At 47.2% G+C, this 25,299-nt stretch overlaps 1 protein-coding gene across 1 annotated transcript in view; it reads left to right on the top strand.

The window, feature by feature from the left end:
* Nucleotides 1-25,084, top strand: part of LKAAEAR1 (LKAAEAR motif containing 1) — a 34,388-nt gene extending 9,304 nt beyond the window's left edge. The window contains exons 3-5 of the mRNA XM_063425672.1: nucleotides 19,216-19,338; nucleotides 24,043-24,143; nucleotides 24,693-25,084. Of these exons, the coding sequence (XP_063281742.1) occupies nucleotides 19,216-19,338; nucleotides 24,043-24,105 (186 nt within the window). The 3' untranslated portion in view covers nucleotides 24,106-24,143; nucleotides 24,693-25,084. The remainder of the gene's footprint in view (nucleotides 1-19,215; nucleotides 19,339-24,042; nucleotides 24,144-24,692) is intronic.
* Nucleotides 25,085-25,299: the final 215 nt, after the last annotated feature.

The following is a 25,299-nucleotide window of genomic DNA, read 5'->3' as shown; positions in this document are numbered from 1 at the left end:
TATCATCGTACCCCCCGTATTTAGGGGACATTCAGAAACTGGGGAAAACTCGGTTCCCTCTAATTAATTTACCTGCTAATCTAAGGGGAGGAGAGGGAGGGGAGGTGATTGTGATTTGATTGGTTGTTTTGAGTTACCTCCCTTGCATGGGAAAAAGCCATAAAAGAAATTGTGTGAATAAAGCTGACAGTTGACCTCCAAGCTATGTGTCGTCTAGTTCTTGGAGGGAAGGGATTGTAACCACGCTACCCGTTTGATACCTGTATTGGATTGCTGTTCCTGTCTACCAGCGGAGCTACCTTGGATCATACCTCTACTCCGCTACAATTGGTGGCAAGCGACGGGATCGTACTACACAGCAAGAGGCATTCAGCAGGAATTAAAAAGGACTGAATGGAAACAGATTATACCCTCTTGAAACGGGACACGCTAAAAGAGTTACTGGAAGCGAGAGGGAGGATAGCAAGCAACAAAACAAAGGCTATCCTAATCGCAGAACTCATGGAAGGAGACAGAGTCGCAGCTGCTGCAGCACCTCCAAGGGAGGGGGAAGAAACTGAGTTTACCAGAGAATATAGGGCCAGGATGGCTCTATTCTCACCAGCCATGGCAGCACAGAAAGCAGACCAGGTGTACAACGATGTACAGGCTCTCTTTATGCAGCGATCAGCGCAGGGAAGCGCAACAGCGGCCCCCACCCCGCCAGCGAAAGCTAAAATACCGTACCAGGTCTTCAAAGCATTTAATGATACCGAGGGGGACATTGATGGCTATTTACAGAACTTTGAACTTTTGTGCCAGCTGCATGCCATTAGCACTGAAGAACAAGTACGAGTGCTAGCGGGTAACCTATCCGGCCGCGCAGCAGATGCCTACCGAGCTATGCCGGCAGAGGATATCCGAGACTATCAGAAGGTAAAACAAACCTTGCTCGCGTGGTATGCCATTACACCTGAAGCATACCGAACACAGTTCCGGCAATTACCCAAATCAGAAAAAGACTCACATGCAGAATTTGCACACCGCCTACAACGGGCAGCTGACGGGTGGCTTGAGGCAGCCAAAGCCGTCACGGCCCAAGAGATCAAGCAATTGATGATGCTGGAGCAGTTCTACCGACGTTTGTCTCCACAGTTACAGATCTGGGTAAGAGACCGTAAGCCCCGTACTCTGCATGAGGCCGCTCAACTAGCAGATGAGCATCAGGACTCCCGACGGGAACAGCATTTCTCCAGTAGAGTGCAATCTACGCCAGCTGTTCCCCAGCTTACCCCAGTAAATCCGCCCCGACCAGGGGGGACCTACCAGTCCCAAACCCCCCGGTACAACAACCGGGCATCTGTCCGGTGCCATGCATGTAACCAGCTGGGTCACATGCAACGAGACTGTCCCCAAAACCGGGCCAGACCAGCCTGGACCCCTCAACGACCACCAACCACCCCCCGAGCCGCGGTACACTGCTATCAGGGCAGGCCCTGGGCTCAACCTTTCACCTCTACCCAAATAGAAGAACCCTTGGGCACCCTCCATGAGGTAAACCCGGTCCAGGCGGCCTCAGACAACCGCCAGGGCCACCGACAAGTGGTCCATGTGGAGGGCAAGCGGCTGGAGGGGTTAAGAGATTCTGGGGCCACCATCACTCTGGTACGGAACCATTTAGTGGCCCCGAACCATCTCACTGGGGAGTGCATTGCAGTTCGAGTGGCAGGGGGAGCTATCTACAAGGTACCCACTGCTAAACTACATTTGGACTGGGGAGCGGGGGCAGGACAAATTGAAGTGGGGATGATGCAGGACCTACCTGCCGATGTGATTTTGGGGAACGATTTGGGGGAGCTAACTTCCGCTTTTGTTACCCGGCCTCCTCCACAGGAAGCTTACCCGGTCGTCACCCGCCAACAGGCTCGCACCACGGCACCCCACCTTGACTCTGAGGCTCAGGTAAGCACGAAACCCCCTGATCACACTGTATTACCCTGGGCTGCCCCGTTAGAATTTGGTAGCGAGGTCGCCCTGGACCCGTCCCTACAGGTTTACAAGGACAGGATAGATAAAGACCAGACTGGCAGAGAGGGGGAGAGATATGCTTGGGATAAGGGGTTATTATACCGGTATGCAGAAAAAGTAGTAGCCGGGTCAATTCCTGTACCCATTAAACAGTTAATTGTGCCTCGAAAGTATCGACAAGAGTTAATGCGAATCGCCCACGACATTCCCATGTCCGGACACCTAGGGATCAGCCGAACCAAACATCGGCTGCTACAGAACTTCTTCTGGCCAGGGATATCACAGGATATTAAGCAATACTGTAATACCTGCGATACCTGTCAGAGAGTGGGAAAGCGGGGGGACCGATACAAGGCCAAACTACACACCCTGCCCATTATTGAAGAACCCTTTAGCCGAGTAGCGGTAGACATTATCGGACCACTGAGACAAAAAAGCCCGTCTGGTAAGAAATACATATTGACCGTGGTAGATTATGCCACTAGATACCCCGAAGCAGTAGCCCTAACGAATGTACACGCAGAGACCATAGTAGACGCCCTCATGCGTATATTTACCCGTATGGGGATCCCCCGGGAGATCATTTCAGATCAGGGTACCCAATTCACGGCCGAGGTCACGCAACAGCATTGGAAAGTATGCGGGGTCCGAGCTATCCTTAATTCCCCATACCACCCCCAGTCCAATGGCCTCTGCGAACGGTTTAATGGGACCTTAAAACAAATGATCCGCACGTTCGTAGCCACTCAGAAGAACTGGGAGCGGTTCTTACCCCATCTCCTGTTCGCCTACCGAGAGGTGCCCCAAGAGTCCACTGGGTTCTCTCCCTTCGAACTGTTGTTCGGAAGGAGGGTAAGGGGACCCCTAGACCTAATAAGGGAACACTGGGAGGGGGGAACGACCATTGACGGCACCCCTATCGTACCCTATGTGTTGGAGTTTCGGAACCGCCTGGAGGAATTGACCCGAGCTGTGCGCAACAACCTCCAGGCGGCCCAGACACGCCAGCGCCACTGGTATGATAAGGGAGCCAGGGACCGCAGCTTTCAGGTCGGCCAGAAAGTACTAGTCTTACGCCCCGTCCCTACTGACAAGCTGCAGGCTTCCTGGCGGGGCCCATTCAAGGTGGTAGAGCAGGTCTGCGATACCACCTATATAATCGGCCCCTGCGCCGGGACCGGGGACCGACGCATGTTCCATGTGAACATGCTGAAGCCCTACCACGAGCGCACAGAGGAAGTATCCGCCATCTGCGCCTCGGCTGCAGAGGACACAGATAACCTACCCCTCCCTGACATGCTGGCCCGAGGAACGCTACAAGAGGATCTCGCAGCCGTACAGCTAGGAGACCGCTTGAATCCCCAGGAAAAAGCTCAGGCCCAAAGTTTAATTAGGGAAAAAGGAGCCACTTTTTCCAACCTCCCGGGATATACCCCGTTAGCTACCCATCGGGTAGAAACCCTAGATCCGATCCCACTCCGTCAACCGCCCTACCGCATTCCCGAAGCAGTGAGGGGGAACATGTACAAGGAACTGAAGGAAATGTTGCAGTTAGGGGTAATTGAGCATTCAGATAGCCCCTGGGCATCCCCCGTAGTACTCGTGCCGAAGCGGGATGGAACTACCCGCTTCTGTGTAGATTACCGGAGGCTCAATGATAAAACCATATCCGATGCCTATCCCATGCCCCGGATAGACGAGCTATTAGACAAAATGGCTAGGGGGAAATACTTAACCACCATTGATCTTTGTAAAGGATATTGGCAAATTCCTCTAGCCGAGGACGCCATTCCCAAGTCGGCCTTCGTCACCCCATTTGGCCTGTACCAATTCCGGGTCATGCCATTTGGGATGAAGAACGCCCCGGCCACCTTCCAGAGGATGGTGGACCGACTATTGGACGGGTTTCAGGAGTACGCTTGCGCCTATCTAGACGACATAGCCATCTTTAGTTACTCCTGGGCCGATCATTTAGACCATATCGGAGCAGTACTAGACCGCATCAGGGAAGCCGGACTGACCCTCAAGCCCAGTAAATGCCATATAGGGATGGCCGAGGTCCAATACCTCGGACACCGAGTAGGCAGCGGCCACCAAAAACCCGAACCAGCCAAAATAGAGGCCGTAGCTAAATGGCCAACCCCCCGCACTAAAACCCAGGTACTGGCCTTTTTGGGGACGGCAGGATATTACCGAAAGTTTGTACCTAACTACAGCGCCCTAGCCAAGCCCCTTACCGACTTAACCCGCAAGAACCTTCCCAAATTAGTAGTATGGGCCCCAGAGTGTGAACAGGCCTTCCAACTCCTAAAAAATGCCCTTGTTAATGCCCCTGTGTTGGCTGCTCCCGATCCGACTAAACGCTTTCTCGTCCATACAGACGCTTCAATGTTCGGATTGGGAGCAGTACTGAGCCAGATCTGAGCCGATGGCGGTGAACACCCCGTAGCTTACCTCAGCCGAAAACTTTTACCCAGAGAAGTAAGCTACGCCGCCATCGAAAAGGAATGCCTTGCCGTGGTGTGGGCCCTCAAGAAACTACAGCCCTATTTGTATGGACAAACATTTTCCCTGCTCACAGATCACAACCCGTTGGTCTGGCTGAACCGGGTGTCAGGAGACAATGCCAGACTGCTGCGCTGGAGCTTAGCGCTTCAGCCCTTTGATTTCAATATCCAATATCGCCCGGGGAAGCTCAATGGAAATGCTGACGGGTTATCCCGACAAACGGAACTAGACAAGTGATCTGTGGGTACTCCTCCAGACATCCCCAAGCCGATCCGTTGGGATCAGACTGTGTATGCTGGCTTGGTTCTGGGGGAGCATTGTGGCAGAAGCAGCCACCAGAGACTCTTATTTACCATGTTAGTTGTCCCTAGCTCTATATGTCGATGCATCCTGTATATTGTACCTGCCTGTAAGAAAGAAACAATGTTGCACATACCGGTATTGGGTCCGTGGGTGGCCGCCGTTCGCCTAATCTCCACGTGGCGGCGGCCATCTTAACTGCCGAACAGCGGTGTTTGGTCGTCGAGCGTCTGGAACTAAAATCGGACGCTCGACTACCCAGACACCGCTCAGACCTCCAGGATCCCCAAATCGTATGATCCAAACTGCCGAACGGCCCGCCGTTCGGTAGTTTGTATCCCCCAGTCTAGGGGATTCATCCGAACCAAAGATTGGAGTCGGATGGCTGAGCTGTTCGGCACTTTCTATGCAGTGAACTAGACCGACTACAGGGCCAGAATCTATGGAGCTGTTTTCGGCTACTGTGTCCCTGCAGTCGGTCAAATCTTTAAATATCTGTAACTCCCGAACCCCTGGTCTGATCTGGGTGAAATTTGAATATGTTACTCACCCAGAGCAGACCTACCAGGGGACCCCTCGTTTATCATCGTACCCCCCGTATTTAGGGGACATTCAGAAACTGGGGAAAACTCGGTTCCCTCTAATTAATTTACCTGCTAATCTAAGGGGAGGAGAGGGAGGGGAGGTGATTGTGATTTGATTGGTTGTTTTGAGTTACCTCCCTTGCATGGGAAAAAGCCATAAAAGAAATTGTGTGAATAAAGCTGACAGTTGACCTCCAAGCTATGTGTCGTCTAGTTCTTGGAGGGAAGGGATTGTAACCACGCTACCCGTTTGATACCTGTATTGGATTGCTGTTCCTGTCTACCAGCGGAGCTACCTTGGATCATACCTCTACTCCGCTACACTCACCTATTTTCATCAGATTAGTAGGTACCCTCACTGCCACCCTCCCCTCCCTCCACTCACTGCCACCCTCACCTCCCCCCATCACTGCCACCCTCACCTCCCATCACTCACTACCACCCTCACCTCCCCCCAACACGGCCACCCTCCCCTCCCTGCCACCCTCCTCTCACTCCCCTCCCTCCCCTCCCTGCCACCCTCACCTCCCCCATCACTGCCACCCTCCCCTCACTGCCACCCTCCCCTCCCTCCACTCACTGCCACCCTCCCCTCCCCCATCACTGCCACCCTCCACTCACTGCCACCCTCCCCTCCCTCCACTCACTGCCACCCTCCCCTCCCTCCACTCACTGCCACCCTCACCTCCCCCATCACTGCTACCCTCCCCTACCTCCACTCACTGCCACCCTCCACTCACTGCTACCCTCCCCTCCCTCCACTCACTACCACCCTCCCCTCCCTCCACTCACTGCCACCCTCACCTCCCCCCATCACTGCCCCCCCTCCCTCCACTCACTGCCACCCTCACCTCCCCCCATCACTGCCCCCCTCCCTCCACTCACTGCCACCCTCACCTCCCCCCATCACTGCCACCCTCACCTCCCTCCACTCACTGCCACCCTCACCTCCCCCCATCACTGCCACCCTCACCTCCCCCATCACTGCCACCCGCCCTCCCTCCACTCACTGCCACCCTCACCTCCCCCCATCACTGCCACCCTCACCTCCCCCCACCACTGCCCCCCCTCCCTCCACTCACTGCCACCCTCACCTCCCCCCATCACTGCCACCCTCACCTCCCCCCCATCACTGTCACCCTCCACTCCCCCACTCAAAATGCAAGGGGGGAGGGGGGGGAGCCCAGACCATTTGTTCTGTTAGGGGCCCAAAAATTTCTGGTGGCAGCCCTGCCCCAAGTTAAAGGAACACTATAGTCACCTAAATTACTAAATTGCTAAATAAAGCAGTTTTAGTGTATAGATCATTCCCCTGCAATTTCACTGCTCAATTCACTGTCATTTAGGAGTTAAATCACTTTGTTTCTGTTTATGCAGCCCTAGCCACACCTCCCCTGGCTATGATTGACAAAGCCTGCATGAAAAAAAAAAAACTGGTTTCACTTTCAAACAGATGTAATTTACCTTAAATAATTGTATCTCAATCTCTAAATTGAACTTTAATCACATACAGGAGGCTCTTGCGGGGTCTAGCAAGCTATTAACATAGCAGGGGATAAGAAAATCTTAATTAAACAGAACTTGCAATAAAGAAAGTCTAAATAGGGCTCTCTGTACAGGAAGTGTTTATGGAAGGCTGTGCAAGTCACATGCAGGGAGGTGTGACTAGGGTTCATAAACAAAGGGATTTAACTCCTAAATGGCAGAGGATTGAGCAGTGAGGCTGCAGGGGCATGTTCTATACACCAAAACTGCTTCATTAAGCTAAAGTTGTTCAGGTGACTATAGTGTCCCTTTAATACCCCTTCTTTGTTTTTGGTCCAAATTTGAACAGCATTGATAGCTGTGTGCACTGGGGAAGAGCCTTGATTTTTGCCAAACCACAAATTAACACGGTTGAGCTCTCTAGAGAGTAACTTTATGCAATTATCTTGTAATATTGAGAAAAATAAAGGATATTTTTTTCCTGTATCTAGTTCCCACCTAAATAGCAGTTTGCCCTTGAAAACTAGATTTTGCTTAGCCACGGCATAGGTTAACAGAAGGCGCAATCTATTATCAAGACAAAACTTGTCCCTTACTTGTTTATACAATTAGAGAGCAACCACAGCATGGGAAAAAGTGATTTGAATCCAAGTTGAGACCTTCACCCGCACACACACACTGGTGCTTTTTCCGAGAGGTCTGAGTGCTTTTAGTTAAATGTGTAGTAATTGCATTGCAGCAAGACGTCGGCAATACATTTACTACAAATGTATTTCTCGTCCTTCGAAGAGAACCTATAATAACAATAATAATAACGTGATTTTCTCAGGAAAGATGCATTGGGAGGTTTCTCTTCTTTTCCAGTTTGCTCTGCGGTATATATGTTATTAATGTAATTATTATAAAGATAATGGCGGACTACCAGCACACAGTCCAAGGGATAACTTCTTTCTCTGTGAAGTTCTCTGGGGTGTAGCAAGGTGCTGAGATGGCCCTCCCGTCTCTCTGGATATTCCCTGCAACTTCACACATTATACCTTCAGAGGTGTTGAGGTACAGGTAGAAGCTCCAGAGCATTTTGTCATCTACTGGGTGATCTAAGAGCTTTGACTGGTCATCAGAGCTCTTTCCACCATGGTCCTTCTCCAGCAGGCTGTCAGTAATGCATTAGTGTAGGGATTGGACATATGTCCACCAGTTATTATAAAACAGAGTAAAGGGTGTGGGGAAGAGATCTGTGAGCCCTAAAAGTTAAAAAAAAAAAAAGTGCTTCTTTTGTACTTAAACGTTTGAGCAGTGGTGGCTCTCCCATAGGGGCACGTAGGGCAGAGCCCCACCAGTTTTTATGTGGGGAAATACATGTATCTAGGCATGTTAAAAAATAGGGTCTGGTTTGAAATCTGCCCTGTTTTAGTAGGTTTTGCACATGCTTAGAGTCTATTAAGAAGGAATTTAATTTGAGTTGCCATTCGGGCAGCAAAACCAGTTGCCCATGAGTGGAGGCATGCTATTGGTATTTCTGTTAAAGGGCCACCACCGGCTCATAGCAGAAGGGGGTGGGGTAACAGCACCCTCAAGAGAGTGAAGCAATAAGCCATCTTGGAAGCAGCACAGGGAGAGCATAGCAGCAGCTCCTATCACGTGCCACATGTACGTGTATAATATTATCTTTTTCTCTCCCTCAATAGCCACAGTGACAGATTCAATGCATCTCTATGAGAAGATGCTGAATGGCTAAGGCAACATTTTGCTCCACCCCAGCCCACCTCCTTGACTGACATCATCAGAGGGGATTATCTCAGCCAATCACAATGCTTTCCCATACGAAAGCATTGGCTAGGTTGAGATAGTCAATTCTGATCATCTCAGCTAAGGAGACAGGCTGGTGGTGGTGCGAGACACCACCCTGGCCAACCAGCATCTCCTCATAGAGATACACTGAATTAATGCATCCCTATGGGGAAAGTTCAGTGTTTCCATGGAGAGGGTGGAGACAGTGAATGTCACATTGTGCAGCACTGCCCCAGAAACCACCTCTATTAGCTATTTGAGGAGTGGCCAGTGGAGTAATCCCTAGGCTGCATTTTCTCTGAAAAAACAGTGTTCACTGCAAAACGCCTAAAGGGACTGATTATACTCACCAGAACAAATACGATAAACTATATATTATATAACGTCAGGGAGCCCCAATGGTGGCAAAGGGAGGGGGCACTTCTGACACAGAGCACTGTGCTGCCTGTCAGTAATAGTCTGAATAACTGCTACTGCATATACCCGCTGTAGCGGAATGTATGCCCTAACTACACCTTTATTCCCTTTGGTTCAGCTGTCCGTACACCCCAGTTCGGTTACCGTACTGACTTTGTGTGGTCCCCTATTAACACCTCACAATCACCAACCACCCCTGGCTGTTAACTGCAAATTAATCATCAGTGCAAGTGTTTTCCCTGTGTGTCTGCCGTTCATATAACAGAACACACATGCTCTAAGAATTGGCGGCCATTTTGTCTCCTGAACGCAGGCAGTGGTACATGGTCGGCGGCGGCCTGGCGACCCCGCAAACACCCGGGAAACTGGTACCACTGCCCATCCAACTTCCCAAACAGTTATGAGAACGGCGTTCGGGAGGTATGAACTACTGAACAGGGGGAGCATTCGTCGGTGTTCGTGTGAGAATCCCACGAAAGGTGACTGGTCGTTGCCTTATTTTCTCTGGAAATGTTTTGGGGCATCACCTCATGGCCAACCGGTCAAAACTTAATTCGAATGGCGTTCTCGAACCACCCAAGGGATCTGCGCGCTATTTTGACAAAGTGGGCGCTCAGACGCAAGCTATTCAGCGATATAACGTTTGGGGGGTTCCTATATTATTAAAGTGTATTTTTTATGACAATTTTATTATTGTGTATGATTTCCTGTATCTGAGAGATACTTGAGTTAAAGTTTTCTCATTTAATTATCTCTCAGAAACATCTCCTGGGAGGAAAACCCGTGGGATTTTGATGTGGAGACCCCATGCTAGGGTTCAGTGCATAAAAGCTGTGAGTGGCCAAAATAAACTCAGTTGACTCCCAGAACTATGTGTCATATAGTTGCTGGGGGGAAAGGGCCTTGGAGTGTTATACTGCTTCTTTCAGCTACGAGGGTATTGGAGCTCCGCTACACCCACCCTCTTCACTAAAAGGCTTGATCTCTTTACAGCTGAGACCTGAGACAATCATCCTGTGGCTAGATGACAATTTGTGATGCTTCAAACTGAAGGACTGGGACTGTGACTCTGAGGACTGATCTAATTCTGATTTCAATCTGTTTTACTCTGCAATGATTGTTAATTCTGTAAACCACGTCAACTACTTCTGATATCCCGTGTACACTGTGTGTAATAAGATAGCTTTATGTTGTGTCCAGCTTGTTTTATTGTATGAGCATCTCTGTATTATGCTCAGCTCGCTGTTCTGTATAGGGAGGAGTCCAATTCTGGGGCAGGAGTCTGGCGCCCCACCATTTTAAACCATCACCAGCCACCACTGCGTTTGAGTTCCTCACCGTGCCTAGAACAGATTATTGACTGGTTTCTGCTATTTGTTAAGCATCTGATAAATCAGCTGTGACTAGCCTTTGTCTGCAACTCCATGATTACTGGTGTGTTTTAAAGAAATAGTTCCTCTTTCTATATTCAAATTAATTCACTTTCTTTCTTAATCACAACTTCCTCCTGAAAGGGCACGGAGAGGGCAGTTTATGCAAATTGCCCTCACTTTGCATGATTACAATCTCATCTAAACTTCCTGATTAAATATTTAAGTCAGTCATCTTAAATGACCAGAGGGATCATAGTAAATGTTTGTAAGTTTGCATGAGCAGATAGGAAATGTAAACATTAATCATTCATAATCTCAGCCGTCGTTGCCCATTTAAGTTACTGGCGGTAATGTGGGTTTAGCTTTTCCTCTACTTGCTTTTAAGTAAGGCCACATACATCAGCAGGGCTCTTTATTGAATAAATATACTATAAAATGCAGAACACATGTTTGTTTATTAGGTGGGATAATTAAAAAGCTGGATGTCCTAATATGTAAGTATTTTCTTGCTTTTTGATAAATCTAAACCTGGAAGTAGTCCATGCCTGATTAACTTATAACACATCCCTAGGCAATTGTCTCTGCTGGACAGGATGGAATAGTTGACATTCCATAAAACTGGTAGAAACTTGTACCATCTCCTCCATCTGCTCCGTTTTAAAGGGGAACTACAATTTATCCTGAAATCACATTACTGAATAGAACGCTGTAAATCACCTATACGTTTTACAGTGAGGGTAAAAAGTATTTGATCCCCTGCTGATTTTGAACGTTTGTCCACTGACAAAGAAATGATCAGTCTATAATTTTAATGGTAGGTGTATTTTAACAGTGAGAGACAGAATAACAAAAAAAAGCATTTGATTCCCTATCAATCAGCAAGATTTCTGGCTCCCAGGTGTGTTTTATACAGGTAACAAGCTGAGATTAGGAGCACTCTCTTAACCCCTTAAGGACACATGACATGTGTGACATGTCATGATTCCCTTTTATTCCAGAAGTTTGGTCCTTAAGGGGTTAAAGGGAGTACTCCTCGTCTCAGCTTGTTACCTGTATAAAAGACACCTGTCCACAGACGCAATCAATCAATCAGATTACAAACTCCCCACCTAGGCCAAGACCAAAGAGCTGTCCAAGGATGTCAGGGACGAGATTGTAGACCTACACAAGGCTGGAATGGGCTACAAGACCATCACCAAGCAGCCTGGTGAGAAGGTGACAACCAATAGCTGTCAGTCTCTCTCAGTCTGGTGCTCCATGCCAGATCTCACCTCATGGAGTTTCAATAATCATGAGAACGGTGAGGAATGAGCCCAGAACTACACAGGAGGATCTTGTTAATGATCTCAGCTGGGACCATAGTCACCAAGAAAAAAAATGGTAACACACTACGCTGTGAAGGACTGAAATCCTGCAGCGCCCGCAAGGTCCCCCTGTTCAAGAAAGCACATGTACAGGCCCGTCTAAAGTTTGCCAATGAACATCTGAATGATTCAGAGGAGAACTGGGTGAAAGTGTTGTGGTCAGATGAGACCAAAATCAAAGTCTTTGGCATCAACTTCACTCGCCGTGTTTGGAGGAGGAGTAGGAATGCGGAAAAAGAAAGTGGTCCTAGGGTAAGAAGTCCATGGCGCACCATAAGGATACCTTAGAGTTGCTCTTACAAATTAAAAACATATTTATTTCGAATACATGAAAGAAATAAACAAAAAACAAACACTCCACATCCATAAATCTAAGGAGAGAAAAGAAGCTCAATTGGCCTGTGGGGGGATCTATGACAGGTAGATCATATACTCATAGGGATAGGTGACTACCTCTAATTGGAATACTTGTACCAAGAAGTGGCTATGTACAATGAATAAAAAACAAATATTTCATTGTATATCCCTATGAGTATATGATCTACCTGTCACAGATCCCCCCACAGGCCAATTTAGCTTCTTTTCTCTCCTTAGATTTATAGATGTGGAGTGTTTGTTTTTTGTTTATTTCTTTCATGTATTCTAAATAAATATATTTTTAATTTGTAAGAGCAACTCTAAGGTATCCTAATGGTGCGCCATGGACTTCTTACCCTAGGACCACTTTCTTTTTCTGTTTAATACTAAGGGTTACCCCCTGTCTGGATATCCTTACGGACACACACTATAGCCCCTGTACACCAGAGAGGCAGATTCTGTTGTTCTGTCGGAGGAGGAATGCTGCCTCTGACCCCAAGAACACCATCCCTACCGTCAAATATGGGGTGGAAACATTATGCTTTGGGGGTGTTTTTCTGCGAAGGGGACAGGATAACTGCACCGCATCAAAGGGACGATGGACAGGGCCATGTACCATCAAATCTTGGGTGAGTACCTCCTTCCCTCAGCCAGGGCATTGAAAATGGGTGGTGGATGAATAGTCCAGCATGACAATGACCAAAAACACACAGCCAAGGCAACAAAGGAGTGGCTCAAGAAGAAGCACATTAAGGTCCTGGAGTGGCCTAGCCAGTCTCCAGACCTTAATCCCATAGAAAATCTGTGGAGGGAGCTGAAGGTTCTGGTTGCCAAACGTCAGCCTGGAAACCTTAATGACTTGGAGAGGATCTGCAAAGAGGAGTGGGACAAAATCCCTCCTGAGATGTTTGCAAACCTGGTGGTCAACTACAAGAAACGTCTGACCTCTGTGATTGCCAACAAGGGTTTTGCCACCAAGTACTAAGTCGAAGGGGTCAAATACTTATTTCACTCATGGACATGCAAATCAATTTATAACTTTTGACATGCATTTTTTGGATTTATTTTTGTTGTTGTTGTTGTTATTCTGTCTCTCACTGTTAAAATACACATACCATTAAAATTATAGACTGATCATTTCTTTGTCAGTGGGCCAACGTTCAAAATCAGCAGGGGATCAAATACTTTTTTCCCCTCACTGTATTTACTTGTTTATTTTCATGTGGTGCTGTGTTATCTTAAAGGGACTCTCCAGCCAAGCAGTTTTACTCACCGGGTTCCAGGGCCGGGAGCCTCGTGAAGCCGCGCCCCCTATTTCGTCAAAATGACGAAATAGGCGGGCGCGAGCAGGGAGCAATCAGATGCTTCCATTTGGAAGCGTCATTGCTCCCTTGTGCGCATGCGCGGTGTGCGCGGCCGCGAGCGGAGCTGACTGACAGCTCAGCTCGCGGTCTTTGCCCCCCCCCCCCCTCTCCTCTCCTCTCTCTCCTGCACACGTCAGACGTATTTTCAAATGTCTGACGTGTACAGGGCTTTTTTTTTTCTGAGTGACGGCCACTGGAGGTATTCCTTTCAATCAATGTAAACACTGTATTTTCTCTGAAAATACAGTGTTTACATTTGTAACGGACCGTTTCACTTACAAGAGGATAAAACCCAGTTTAGGCGATAATCCCCTTTCCAGATGCACAGGCAGCTACTGCAAACACCATTCTCCCGACTGGAACCACACGAACACTGGAACAGCTGAACAAGAAAAGCAGACATCGGCTTACACTCTTGGCAGTCAGCATACAATCCCATTCCCCCAAAGACCGAGACGACACATCGCTTTGAGGGTTAAGCAAGACTCTAGACTGGGACACCCAGTCTGGCTTTTATTACCAACAAGTACATACAGGACACTCCCAGGGGGAGGATGAAATTAACCAATCACATGGATGTACCTCCCACACATTTCCTCCCCTTAGATTAACACTTAACACAATTATACTGTACACCTTTTTCCCCAATTCCTGGATGTACCCCAAATACCTATGCTACACCTCCAAAACAGGTATCCCCTGATAGCCCTTATTCGGGGGGACAACATATCCAAGAATCAGGTCATTCGGATGAATGGTTCGGGAGATATGAAGTTCCAAAGATTTGACCGACCGCATGGGTAAAGTATCCGAAAACAGTTCCATGCATTTTGGCCCTGCGGTCGGTCACAAACAAGTGAATGAAACAGGCGAATTGCCTGTGTTATAGAGCCTGGAGAGGGTTTGAATGAATTCCCTTGTTTGTGGGGTTCTTTCTACCGAACGGCGGGTCATTCGGTAGTTTCCATACGAATTTCTGGAAGTATGGAGGTCTCAGCGGTGTTTGCCTAGTCAAGTGTCCGATTTTAGTTCCAGACACTCGACGGCAAAACACCGCTGTTCGGTAGTTTAAGATGGCCGCCGCCACGTGGTTGTTTCCTGAATGGCGGCCACCCAGAGGACACAGAACACATTACATGATTGCCAATTACCCGTTTGCAACATTGTTGCAAACGGTAATTGGAGGCACACTTAATCCTGGGTGGTCTGGTTGTTCGGTAGTTTCCTCAATACAATGAATGGAGTGATTCTACCGAACAATCAGATGAATGCTGCATACATATCACCCAGGTTAACTGCATACAAAAATACATACATGACATGAAAGTATTAAAGGCAGGATTATTGTACTACGCTCCACAGTCTTAAAGGTACAGTAGTCCCAAAAGTTCCAATATGTCCATCGCTGCTTTTAAAGGGCCAGCAGCAGCAATACAAATTATTACATGCCCAAATATAGTTTCTAAAGTGCAATATGTCCAGGGGCCATAGTCAGCGGGCAGGAGGCTAGCAGCCAGGCCTCTCCAGTTCACAGTGGCGAAGCTGGTTTCGCCACAACATTAGATTGCCTGCAGGGAGCTATAGATCTCACCTGAACAAATACATTAAGCTGTAGTTGTTCAGGTGACTATAGTGTCCCTTTAAAATATATTTATTAAACATTTACCAAATTACGACACACTCCAGTTCAGTCCTGGCACAGACTGGGCACGCGTTTCGTTGTTTCATTGTTTCTGTCTCTCCCCCTCTCTCTATGCTCTCTCTGTGCTGACTGACAGATGTAAAGGGCGGAGCTTATATCAGTGATTGACAAGGAGACAACATGTAGGCCCCAGTTACAGGACAGAGATCAGCAATGTGGATTTCTACATTAAATGTTTATTGTTTAGACCTCACTAACACATATTTGTTAAAGGGATACTATAGCGTTATGAATACAAACCTGTATTCCTAACACCATAGTTCCCTCTGCCTCCCACTCTATATTCGATATCTCACGGCGCTCCTCTTTGTCCGATGTCATCCGATGGGAGGGGCTAATCTGCATGCAGGGTGAGTGCATTAGGCCCTCCCCATAGGAAAGCTTTGAATCAATGCTTTTCTATGGAGAATTTACAGGCGCTGGATTTCCTCACGCAGAGCGTGAAGACGTCCAGCGATAGGCGACCCAAAGTCCAGTAAGATCCTGGAAGCAGTTCTAGTGGCTGAACATGACAGTAAAAGTCCTGGAATGTGACGATTCCACTTTTAAACATGATAACCCCTTATTAAAAATACCTAAATTTCTGAAGCTTTTCATAATATGTTTAAACTTGTCAAGGGATTGCACTAAAACTGGTTTCTCTGTCCATTTATAAATGGATTTATTTAGGCGCGGAAAGGATTGCATGTTCCCAATTAAGCATCCATGCAGGATAAAGCAAAGCCTTTTTCTTTCAAATGATTTTTATTGACATCTAGCAAAGGGTTAAACATTTGGCATCTGTTCAAAACATCTGGAATGTTCCCTACGTCTCCCTCTGAAACCAATTTCTGCTATTTCTAGAAAAATAGGAAGTCTCTTATCACCCCTCCCCTATCCCCCTTTCAGACCCTCCAGTTAACGTTCTCAGATGTTTAATAACAGATCGGTGAAAGATCCAACTCTTCATACAGTATGAGTCTGACAAAGGATCATGGGGGTTGTAGTTCTGCAACAGCTGGGAATCTATATTTTGCCCAGCTTTTAAGATAGTAAGAGCAAACCGAGACTGATTCCCAAATGTGTGGACTGTGCCACCTGGGGAATCCAAACAATTTCAGCTCGTTAACTAAACTGTGACTTGGTGATGATTAGCTTGCAAAATTTAGGCTTAAATTGTAAAAAATTATATTTTGCAATTGATTTGCAACTGCATGCAAATCAATGTTTAGTGGGTAAAACGTAGAATCCCATCCAGAACCTCCTCTATTCCACCACAGCTTCAATAACCATAGTCTACTTCCACCGTCTGTAGGAGTGTGGAGTTTTCATGAGGGCCCCTGGCAGGGAAGGGGTTAATGACTGCTGGACGATGGCAGCGAGATAATGCACCAGTAATGGTGATTAGGTGTTCGGGGCAATGTTTGGGAAGATTGGGTGTTAGAAGTTTTGCCCCTCTCCCATCGTGATGTTGGCAGGTTTTGTGGCGTTATTTTGTTTCCCGCGTTTGCTGTCACCGCAGGGGGTAGTGCCATTCCAATTAAGCTGCTTACTAAAAGGGTACCATCCAAACATGGCCAGGGCTAACGAAAGTAAACTGGGTACTTGCTGCTCATTAACTGCAGGGAATGCGCGCTGGTACAGTAATGGTTAACTTAGCTGTCGGCAATGGTCTTGGGTTTGGGTCTTCTGGACATAGTCCTAAACAGGCCTATCATATGTCTATATTCATGTGTGTATTGGCATTCACAGAGCGCCAACCTATTCCACACCACATTATTATTATTATACCAAGTTTAATCAGTCTTGTAAATATAAATCATGGAGCCATATTGTCAACTCCGGAATCATTATACTTAATGATTAATAGTGAGAGTATAATGTAGGGGTTAATATTTACTGATAGTGCAATGCGTTGTAGGGGTCAATGTTTAGTGAAAGTGTAGTTTAGGGGGTTCATGTTTAGTGATAGTGCGGTGTAGGGGTAGTTTAGTGATAGTGTAATGTAGGGGTTAATATTTACAGTAGGGGTTAATGTTTAGTGATAGTGTACCATGTTAGGGATAGAGGGGTAAAGCAAAGAAAGCTGTAAGGGCTGCACTGCACTTAACAAATCAGATTTTACAATGTCTCTGTGTGTCTGCAGGCTCAGGGATTAACCAATCAGATTTTACAGTGTGTCTGTATGTCTGCAGGCTCAGGGATTAACCAATCAGATTTTACAATGTCTCTGTGTGTCTGCAGGCTCAGGGATTAACTAATTAGATTTTACAGTGTGTCTGTGTGTCTGCAGGCTCAGGGATTAACCAATCAGATTTTACAATGTGTCTGTATGTCTGCAGGCTCAGGGATTAACCAATCAGATTGTACAGTGTGTCTGTATGTCTGCAGGCTCAGGGATTAACCAATCAGATTTTACAATGTCTCTCTGTGTCTGCAGGCTCAGGGATTAACCAATCAGATTTTACAATGTCTCTGTGTGTCTGCAGGCTCAGGGATTAACCAATCAGATTTTACAATGTCTCTGTGTGTCTGCAGGCTCAGGGATTAACAAATCAGATTTTACACTGTGTCTGTATGTCTGCAGGCTCAGGGATTAACAAATCAGATTTTACACTGTGTCTGTATGTCTGCAGGCTCAGGGATTAACCAATCAGATTTTACAGTGTGTCTGTATGTCTGCAGGCTCAGGGATTAACCAATCAGATTTTACAATGTCTCTGTGTGTCTGCAGGCTCAGGGATTAACTAATTAGATTTTACAGTGTGTCTGTGTGTCTGCAGGCTCAGGGATTAACCAATCAGATTTTACAATGTGTCTGTATGTCTGCAGGCTCAGGGATTAACCAATCAGATTGTACAGTGTGTCTGTATGTCTGCAGGCTCAGGGATTAACCAATCAGATTTTACAATGTCTCTCTGTGTCTGCAGGCTCAGGGATTAACCAATCAGATTTTACAATGTCTCTGTGTGTCTGCAGGCTCAGGGATTAACCAATCAGATTTTACAATGTCTCTGTGTGTCTGCAGGCTCAGGGATTAACCAATCAGATTTTACAATGTCTCTGTGTGTCTGCAGGCTCAGGGATTAACCAATCAGATTTTACAGTGTGTCTGTATGTCTGCAGGCTCAGGGATTAACTAATCAGATGTTACAGTGTGTCTGTGTGTCTGCAGGCTCAGGGATTAACCAATCAGATTTTACAATGTGTCTGTGTGTCTGCAGGCTCAGGGATTAACCAATCAGATTTTACAGTGTGTCTGTGTGTCTGCAGGCTCGGGGATTAACTAATTAGATTTTACAGTGTGTCTGTATGTCTGCAGGCTCAGGGATTAACCAATCAGATTTTACAGTGTGTCTGTGTGTCTGCAGGCTCAGGGATTAACCAATCAGATTTTACAGTGTGTCTGTGTGTCTGCAGGCTCAGGGATTAACCAATCAGATTTTACAATGTCTCTGTGTGTCTGCAGGCTCAGGGATTAACCAATCAGATTGTACAGTGTGTCTGTATGTCTGCAGGCTCAGGGATTAACCAATCAGATTGTACAGTGTGTCTGTATGTCTGCAGGCTCAGGGATTAACCAATCAGATGTTACGGTATGTCTGCAGGCTCAGGGATTAACCAATCAGATTGTACAGTGTGTCTGTGTGTCTGCAGGCTCAGGGATTAACCAATCAGATGTTACGGTATGTCTGCAGGCTCAGGGATTAACCAATCAGATGTTACAGTGTGTCTGTGTGTCTGCAGGCTCAGGGATTAACCAATCAGATTGTACAGTGTGTCTGTGTGTCTGCAGGCTCAGGGATTAACCAATCAGATGTTACGGTATGTCTGCAGGCTCAGGGATTAACCAATCAGATGTTACAGTGTGTCTGTGTGTCTGCAGGCTCAGGGATTAACCAATTAGATCTTAAAATATCTCTGTGTGTCTGCAGGCTCAGGGATTAACCAATTAGATCTTAAAATATCTCTGTGTGTCTGCAGGCTCAGGAATTAAATAATCTGATCTCCTGCCAGCCCACTGCAAGAGATGCCATCAGGCTGGAAGCGCTGTTGCCCCCCAGACCAATAACAGTGAGCCCCCAGGTATCCCTGGACCGGTTCCAGGTAAGATGAAAGCAGCCAGCATACAGCACTTACTGTTATCCATTGTGAAATGTTAGCTGTAAATCCTGGAATCTGCTCCATGCAGACCCTTTTTACACAACACTTGCAGCTGATTGATTCTTAATTATGTCCTAATATTTGTTTTACAATCTGTGGGAGCAGACTACTCCTAATATGTGAATAAATGGAAAGCAAGTTGTACAAATGCTGATGTCTGTGTATTAGGAGGGGGTGAGACTGAGGTAGGTGTCTTGATGTCTGTGTATTAGGAGGGGGTGAGACTGAGGTAGGTGTCTTGATGTCTGTGTATTAGGAGGGGGTGAGACTGAGGTAGGTGTCCTGATGTCTGTGTATTAGGAGGGGTGAGAGGTAGGTGTCTTGATGTCTGTGTATTAGGAGGGGTGAGAGGTAGGTGTCTTGATGTCTGTGTATTAGGAGGGGTGAGAGGTAGGTGTCTTGATGTCTGTGTATTAGGAGGGGTGAGAGGTAGGTGTCTTGATGTCTGTGTATTAGGAGGGGTGAGAGGTAGGTGTCTTGATGTCTGTGTATTAGGAGGGGGTGAGAGGTAGGTGTCTTGATGTCTGTGTATTAGGAGGGGGTGAGAGGTAGGTGTCTTGATGTCTGTGTATTAGGAGGGGGTGAGAGGTAGGTGTCCTGATGTCTGTGTATTAGGAGGGGTGAGAGGTAGGTGTCTTGATGTCTGTGTATTAGGAGGGGGTGAGAGGTAGGTGTCTTGATGTCTGTGTATTAGGAGGGGGTGAGAGGTACGTGTCCTGATGTCTGTGTATTAGGAGGAGGTGAGAGGTAGGTGTGCTGATGTCTGTGTATTAGGAGGGGTGAGAGGTAGGTGTCTTGATGTCTGTGTATTAGGAGGGGTGAGAGGTAGGTGTCCTGATGTCTGTGTATTAGGAGGAGGTGAGAGGTAGGTGTGCTGATGTCTGTGTATTAGGAGGAGGAGAGAGGTAAGTGTCCTGATGTCTGTGTTTTAGGAGGAGGTGAGAGGTACGTGTCCTGATGTCTGTGTATTAGGAGGGGGTGAGAGGTAGGTGTCTTGATGTCTGTGTATTAGGAGGGGTGAGAGGTAGGTGTCTTGATGTCTGTGTATTAGGAGGGGGTGAGAGGTACGTGTCCTGATGTCTGTGTATTAGGAGGGGTGAGAGGTAGGTGTCTTGATGTCTGTGTATTAGGAGGGGGTGAGAGGTAGGTGTCTTGATGTCTGTGTATTAGGAGGAGGTGAGAGGTAGGTGTGCTGATGTCTGTGTATTAGGAGGGGTGAGAGGTAGGTGTCTTGATGTCTGTGTATTAGGAGGAGGAGAGAGGTAAGTGTCCTGATGTCTGTGTTTTAGGAGGGGGTGAGAGGTACGTGTCCTGATGTCTGTGTATTAGGAGGGGGTGAGAGGTAGGTGTCTTGATGTCTGTGTATTAGGAGGGGTGAGAGGTAGGTGTCTTGATGTCTGTGTATTAGGAGGGGGTGAGAGGTACGTGTCCTGATGTCTGTGTATTAGGAGGGGTGAGAGGTAGGTGTCTTGATGTCTGTGTATTAGGAGGGGGTGAAAGGTAGGTGTCTTGATGTCTGTGTATTAGGAGGAGGTGAGAGGTAGGTGTGCTGATGTCTGTGTATTAGGAGGGGTGAGAGGTAGGTGTCTTGATGTCTGTGTATTAGGCGGAGGAGAGAGGTAAGTGTCCTGATGTCTGTGTTTTAGGAGGGGGTGAGAGGTACGTGTCCTGATGTCTGTGTACTAGGAGGGGGTGAGAGGTACGTGTTCTGATGTCTGTGTATTAGGAGGAGGAGAGAGGTAAGTGTCCTGATGTCTGTGTTTTAGGAGGAGGTGAGAGGTACGTGTCCTGATGTCTGTGTGTTAGAAGGAGGTGAGAGGTAGGTGTCCTGATGTATGTGTACTAGGAGGGGGTGAGAGGTACGTGTCCTGATGTCTGTGTACTAGGAGGGGGTGAGAGGTACGTGTCCTGATGTCTGTGTATTAGGAGGGGTGAGAGGTAGGTGTCCTGATGTCTGTGTATTAGAAGGAGGTGAGAGGTACGTGTTCTGATGTCTGTGTATTAGAAGGAGGTGAGAGGTAGGTGTCCTGATGTCTGTGTATTAGAAGGAGGTGACAGGTAGGTGTCCTGATGTCTGTGTACTAGGAGGGGGTGAGAGGTACGTGTCCTGATGTCTGTGTATTAGGAGGGGGTGAGAGGTAGGTGTCCTGATGTCTGTGTATTAGAAGGAGGTGAGAGGTAGGTGTCCTGATGTCTGTGTATTAGGAGGAGGTGACAGGTAGGTGTCCTGATGTCTGTGTATTAGGAGGAGGAGAGAGGTAGGTTCCTGATGTCTGTGTACTAGGAGGGGGTGAGAGGTACGTGTCCTGATGTCTGTGTATTAGGAGGGGTGAGAGGTAGGTGTCCTGATGTCTGTGTATTAGAAGGAGGTGAGAGGTACGTGTTCTGATGTCTGTGTATTAGAAGGCGGTGAGAGGTAGGTGTCCTGATGTCTGTGTATTAGAAGGAGGTGACAGGTAGGTGTCCTGATGTCTGTGTACTAGGAGGGGGTGAGAGGTACGTGTCCTGATGTCTGTGTATTAGGAGGGGGTGAGAGGTAGGTGTCCTGATGTCTGTGTATTAGAAGGAGGTGAGAGGTAGGTGTCCTGATGTCTGTGTATTAGGAGGAGGTGACAGGTAGGTGTCCTGATGTCTGTGTATTAGGAGGAGGAGAGAGGTAGGTTCCTGATGTCTGTGTACTAGGAGGGGGTGAGAGGTACGTGTCCTGATGTCTGTGTATTAGGAGGGGGTGAGAGGTAGGTGTCCTGATGTCTGTGTATTAGAAGGAGGTGAGAGGTAGGTGTCCTGATGTCTGTGTATTAGGAGGGGGTGAGAGGTAGGTGTCCTGATGGTCTGTGTGTTAGAAGGAGGTGAGAGGTACGTGTTCTGATGTCTGTGTATTAGGAGGGGGTGAGAGGTAGGTGTCCTGATGTCTGTGTGTTAGAAGGAGGTGAGAGGTACGTGTTCTGATGTCTGTGTATTAGGAGGAGGTGACAGGTAGGTGTCCTGATGTCTGTGTACTAGGAGGGGGTGAGAGGTACGTGTCCTGATGTCTTTGTATTAGAAGGAGGTGAGAGGTAGGTGTCCTGATGTCTGTGTATTAGGAGGGGGTGAGAGGTAGGTGTCATGATGTCTGTGTATTAGGAGGGGAGAGAGGTAGGTGTCCTGATCTCTGTGTATTAGAAGGAGGTAAGAGGTACGTGTCCTGATGTCTGTGTATTAGGAGGGGTGAGAGGTAGGTGTCTTGATGTCTGTGTATTAGGAGGAGGAGAGAGGTAAGTTTCCTGATGTCTGTGTATTAGGAGGAGGTGAGAGGTAGGTGTCCTGATGTCTGTGTACTAGGAGGGGGTGAGAGGTACGTGTCCTGATGTCTGTGTATTAGGAGGGGGTGAGAGGTAGGTGTCCTGATGTCTGTGTATTAGAAGGAGGTGAGAGGTAGGTGTCCTGATGTCTGTGTGTTAGAAGGAGGTGAGAGGTACGTGTTCTGATGTCTGTGTATTAGGAGGAGGTGACAGGTACGTGTCCTGATGTCTGTGTATTAGGAGGGGGTGAGAGGTAGGTGTCCTGATGTCTGTGTATTAGAAGGAGGTGAGAGGTAGGTATCCTGATGTCTGTGTATTAGGAGGAGGTGAGAGGTAGGTGTCCTGATGTCTGTGTGTTAGAAGGAGGTGAGAGGTACGTGTTCTGATGTCTGTGTATTAGAAGGAGGTGAGAGGTAGGTGTCCTGATGTCTGTGTATTAGAAGGAGGTGACAGGTAGGTGTCCTGATGTCTGTGTACTAGGAGGGGGTGAGAGGTACGTGTCCTGATGTCTGTGTATTAGGAGGGGGTGAGAGGTAGGTGTCCTGATGTCTGTGTATTAGAAGGAGGTGAGAGGTAGGTGTCCTGATGTCTGTGTATTAGGAGGAGGTGACAGGTAGGTGTCCTGATGTCTGTGTATTAGGAGGAGGAGAGAGGTAGGTTCCTGATGTCTGTGTACTAGGAGGGGGTGAGAGGTACGTGTCCTGATGTCTGTGTATTAGGAGGGGGTGAGAGGTAGGTGTCCTGATGTCTGTGTATTAGAAGGAGGTGAGAGGTAGGTGTCCTGATGTCTGTGTGTTAGAAGGAGGTGAGAGGTACGTGTTCTGATGTCTGTGTATTAGGAGGAGGTGACAGGTACGTGTCCTGATGTCTGTGTATTAGGAGGGGGTGAGAGGTAGGTGTCCTGATGTCTGTGTATTAGAAGGAGGTGAGAGGTAGGTATCCTGATGTCTGTGTATTAGGAGGAGGTGAGAGGTACGTGTCCTGATGTCTGTGTATTAGGAGGAGGTGGAAGGTAAGTGTCCTGATGTCTGTGTATTAGGAGGAGGTGGAAGGTAAGTGTCCTGATGTCTGTGTATTAGGAGGAGGTGAGAGGTAGGTGTCCTGATGTCTGTGTATTAGGAGGAGGTGAGAGGTACGTGTCCTGATGTCTGTGTATTAGAAGGAGGTGAGAGGTAGGTTCCTGATGTCTGTGTATTAGGAGGGGGTGAGAGGTAGGTGTCCTGATGTCTGTGTATTAGGAGGAGGTGAGAGGTAGGTGTCCTGATGTCTGTGTATTAGGAGGAGGTGAGAGGTAGGTGTCCAGATGTCTGTGTATTAGGAGAATGTGGAAGGTAAGTTTCCTTATGTCTGTGTATTTGTTTTGCAGCAGGAACGAGTTGAGATTCTTCTGGAGGATGACAGAGAATTACTCATAAGCAGAATCCATTGAATTTTCACACCAGAGACTCCAAAATCTCCCATTTTATGGTAAGAAAGCCGTCTGCCATCTGTTAGTGTCCCCAGGGGAACATTATAACGTAACACCTTCCATGACCCGCTATGGACAAAGCACTAATCATATAATTCCTATTATGGAAGAGATACAGCTGAATCCTCTGTTTCATGAATGAATATAGCATGTTCTGCAATAAATGTTACACAGCCGGAACTGTGTCATGGATTCTTTGTTATCGAAGTTTTTGACTTTTATTATGGATACATTTCTAAGTATACTGTAGTGATTGTTATGGGGTCTGAGTTTACATAATATTCCCACACCCCACCAGGGTATCGCTTTACCCCATGCTCTTACTAGTTGCCTCCACTAACTCTGGACTTGGGTGACACCTACTGGTGGGCTAGTAATGGTGTTTCCTCCCACTCTAAGCCCCTTTCCTATACTGCCCTTCTTTAACCTCTTCATAACTGAAAAAGAACCTACAGAATGTCCAACCCTCCGGGAGTTATAATCCATTGCTCACGTGCATCTGAAAGCGGTTCCAAAACATTTTCATTTTATTGTATTTTTCCAATCAGAAAGCATAACCTTCCAGCCCGATAAATGATGTAGCTCAGAGGACATTTGCTGGCTGTCAAGACTGGGAAGTAGAGAGAGCTGTCCTTGAGCGAAGGTGTTTGGGATGGGCCGTATGAACAAGCGATGGGGAGACCTTTGTCCTCTGTTTAGCTTCAATTCCAGGTACAATCATGATCTGACTCACACACAGGAGATGGCAGGTTATCTGGAACACCAGGAATTTCTATGGGCTCCATTAACTAAATAAAGAACTGGAGGAAATTGAAACATGTTTACAAAAAAGTTCTGATTTTAAAAAATTCTCCAACTCTTCTTTAATCACAATTTGGCGGTTGTAGGCTGAATTTTGCATTTTAGCTTCCAGTTATTGAACGACACTTTTGAGTTCCCTGCGGCAGAAAACTAATAAAAATAAAATTGTGTAAATTCAAACTGTACTTTTTTCATATATTTTCTCCTTGAAAAATGTCTACATTTGCATTGTGTGCCGCATCAAACGCAGAGTCTATACGCGTCTTTTAAAGCAACGGTTCATGTACTAACGTGACAATTCAAAGTGGATTTTAGGCCGGAGAAGCCGAACTGTAATATCAGACTGAGAGAATT

This window comes from Pelobates fuscus, chromosome 6 (genome assembly GCF_036172605.1).
Source record: "Pelobates fuscus isolate aPelFus1 chromosome 6, aPelFus1.pri, whole genome shotgun sequence".
Taxonomy (NCBI): Eukaryota; Metazoa; Chordata; class Amphibia; order Anura; family Pelobatidae; genus Pelobates; species Pelobates fuscus.
Note: the sequence above shows the minus strand (reverse complement) of the source record. Positions and strands in the feature narration are given on the sequence as shown.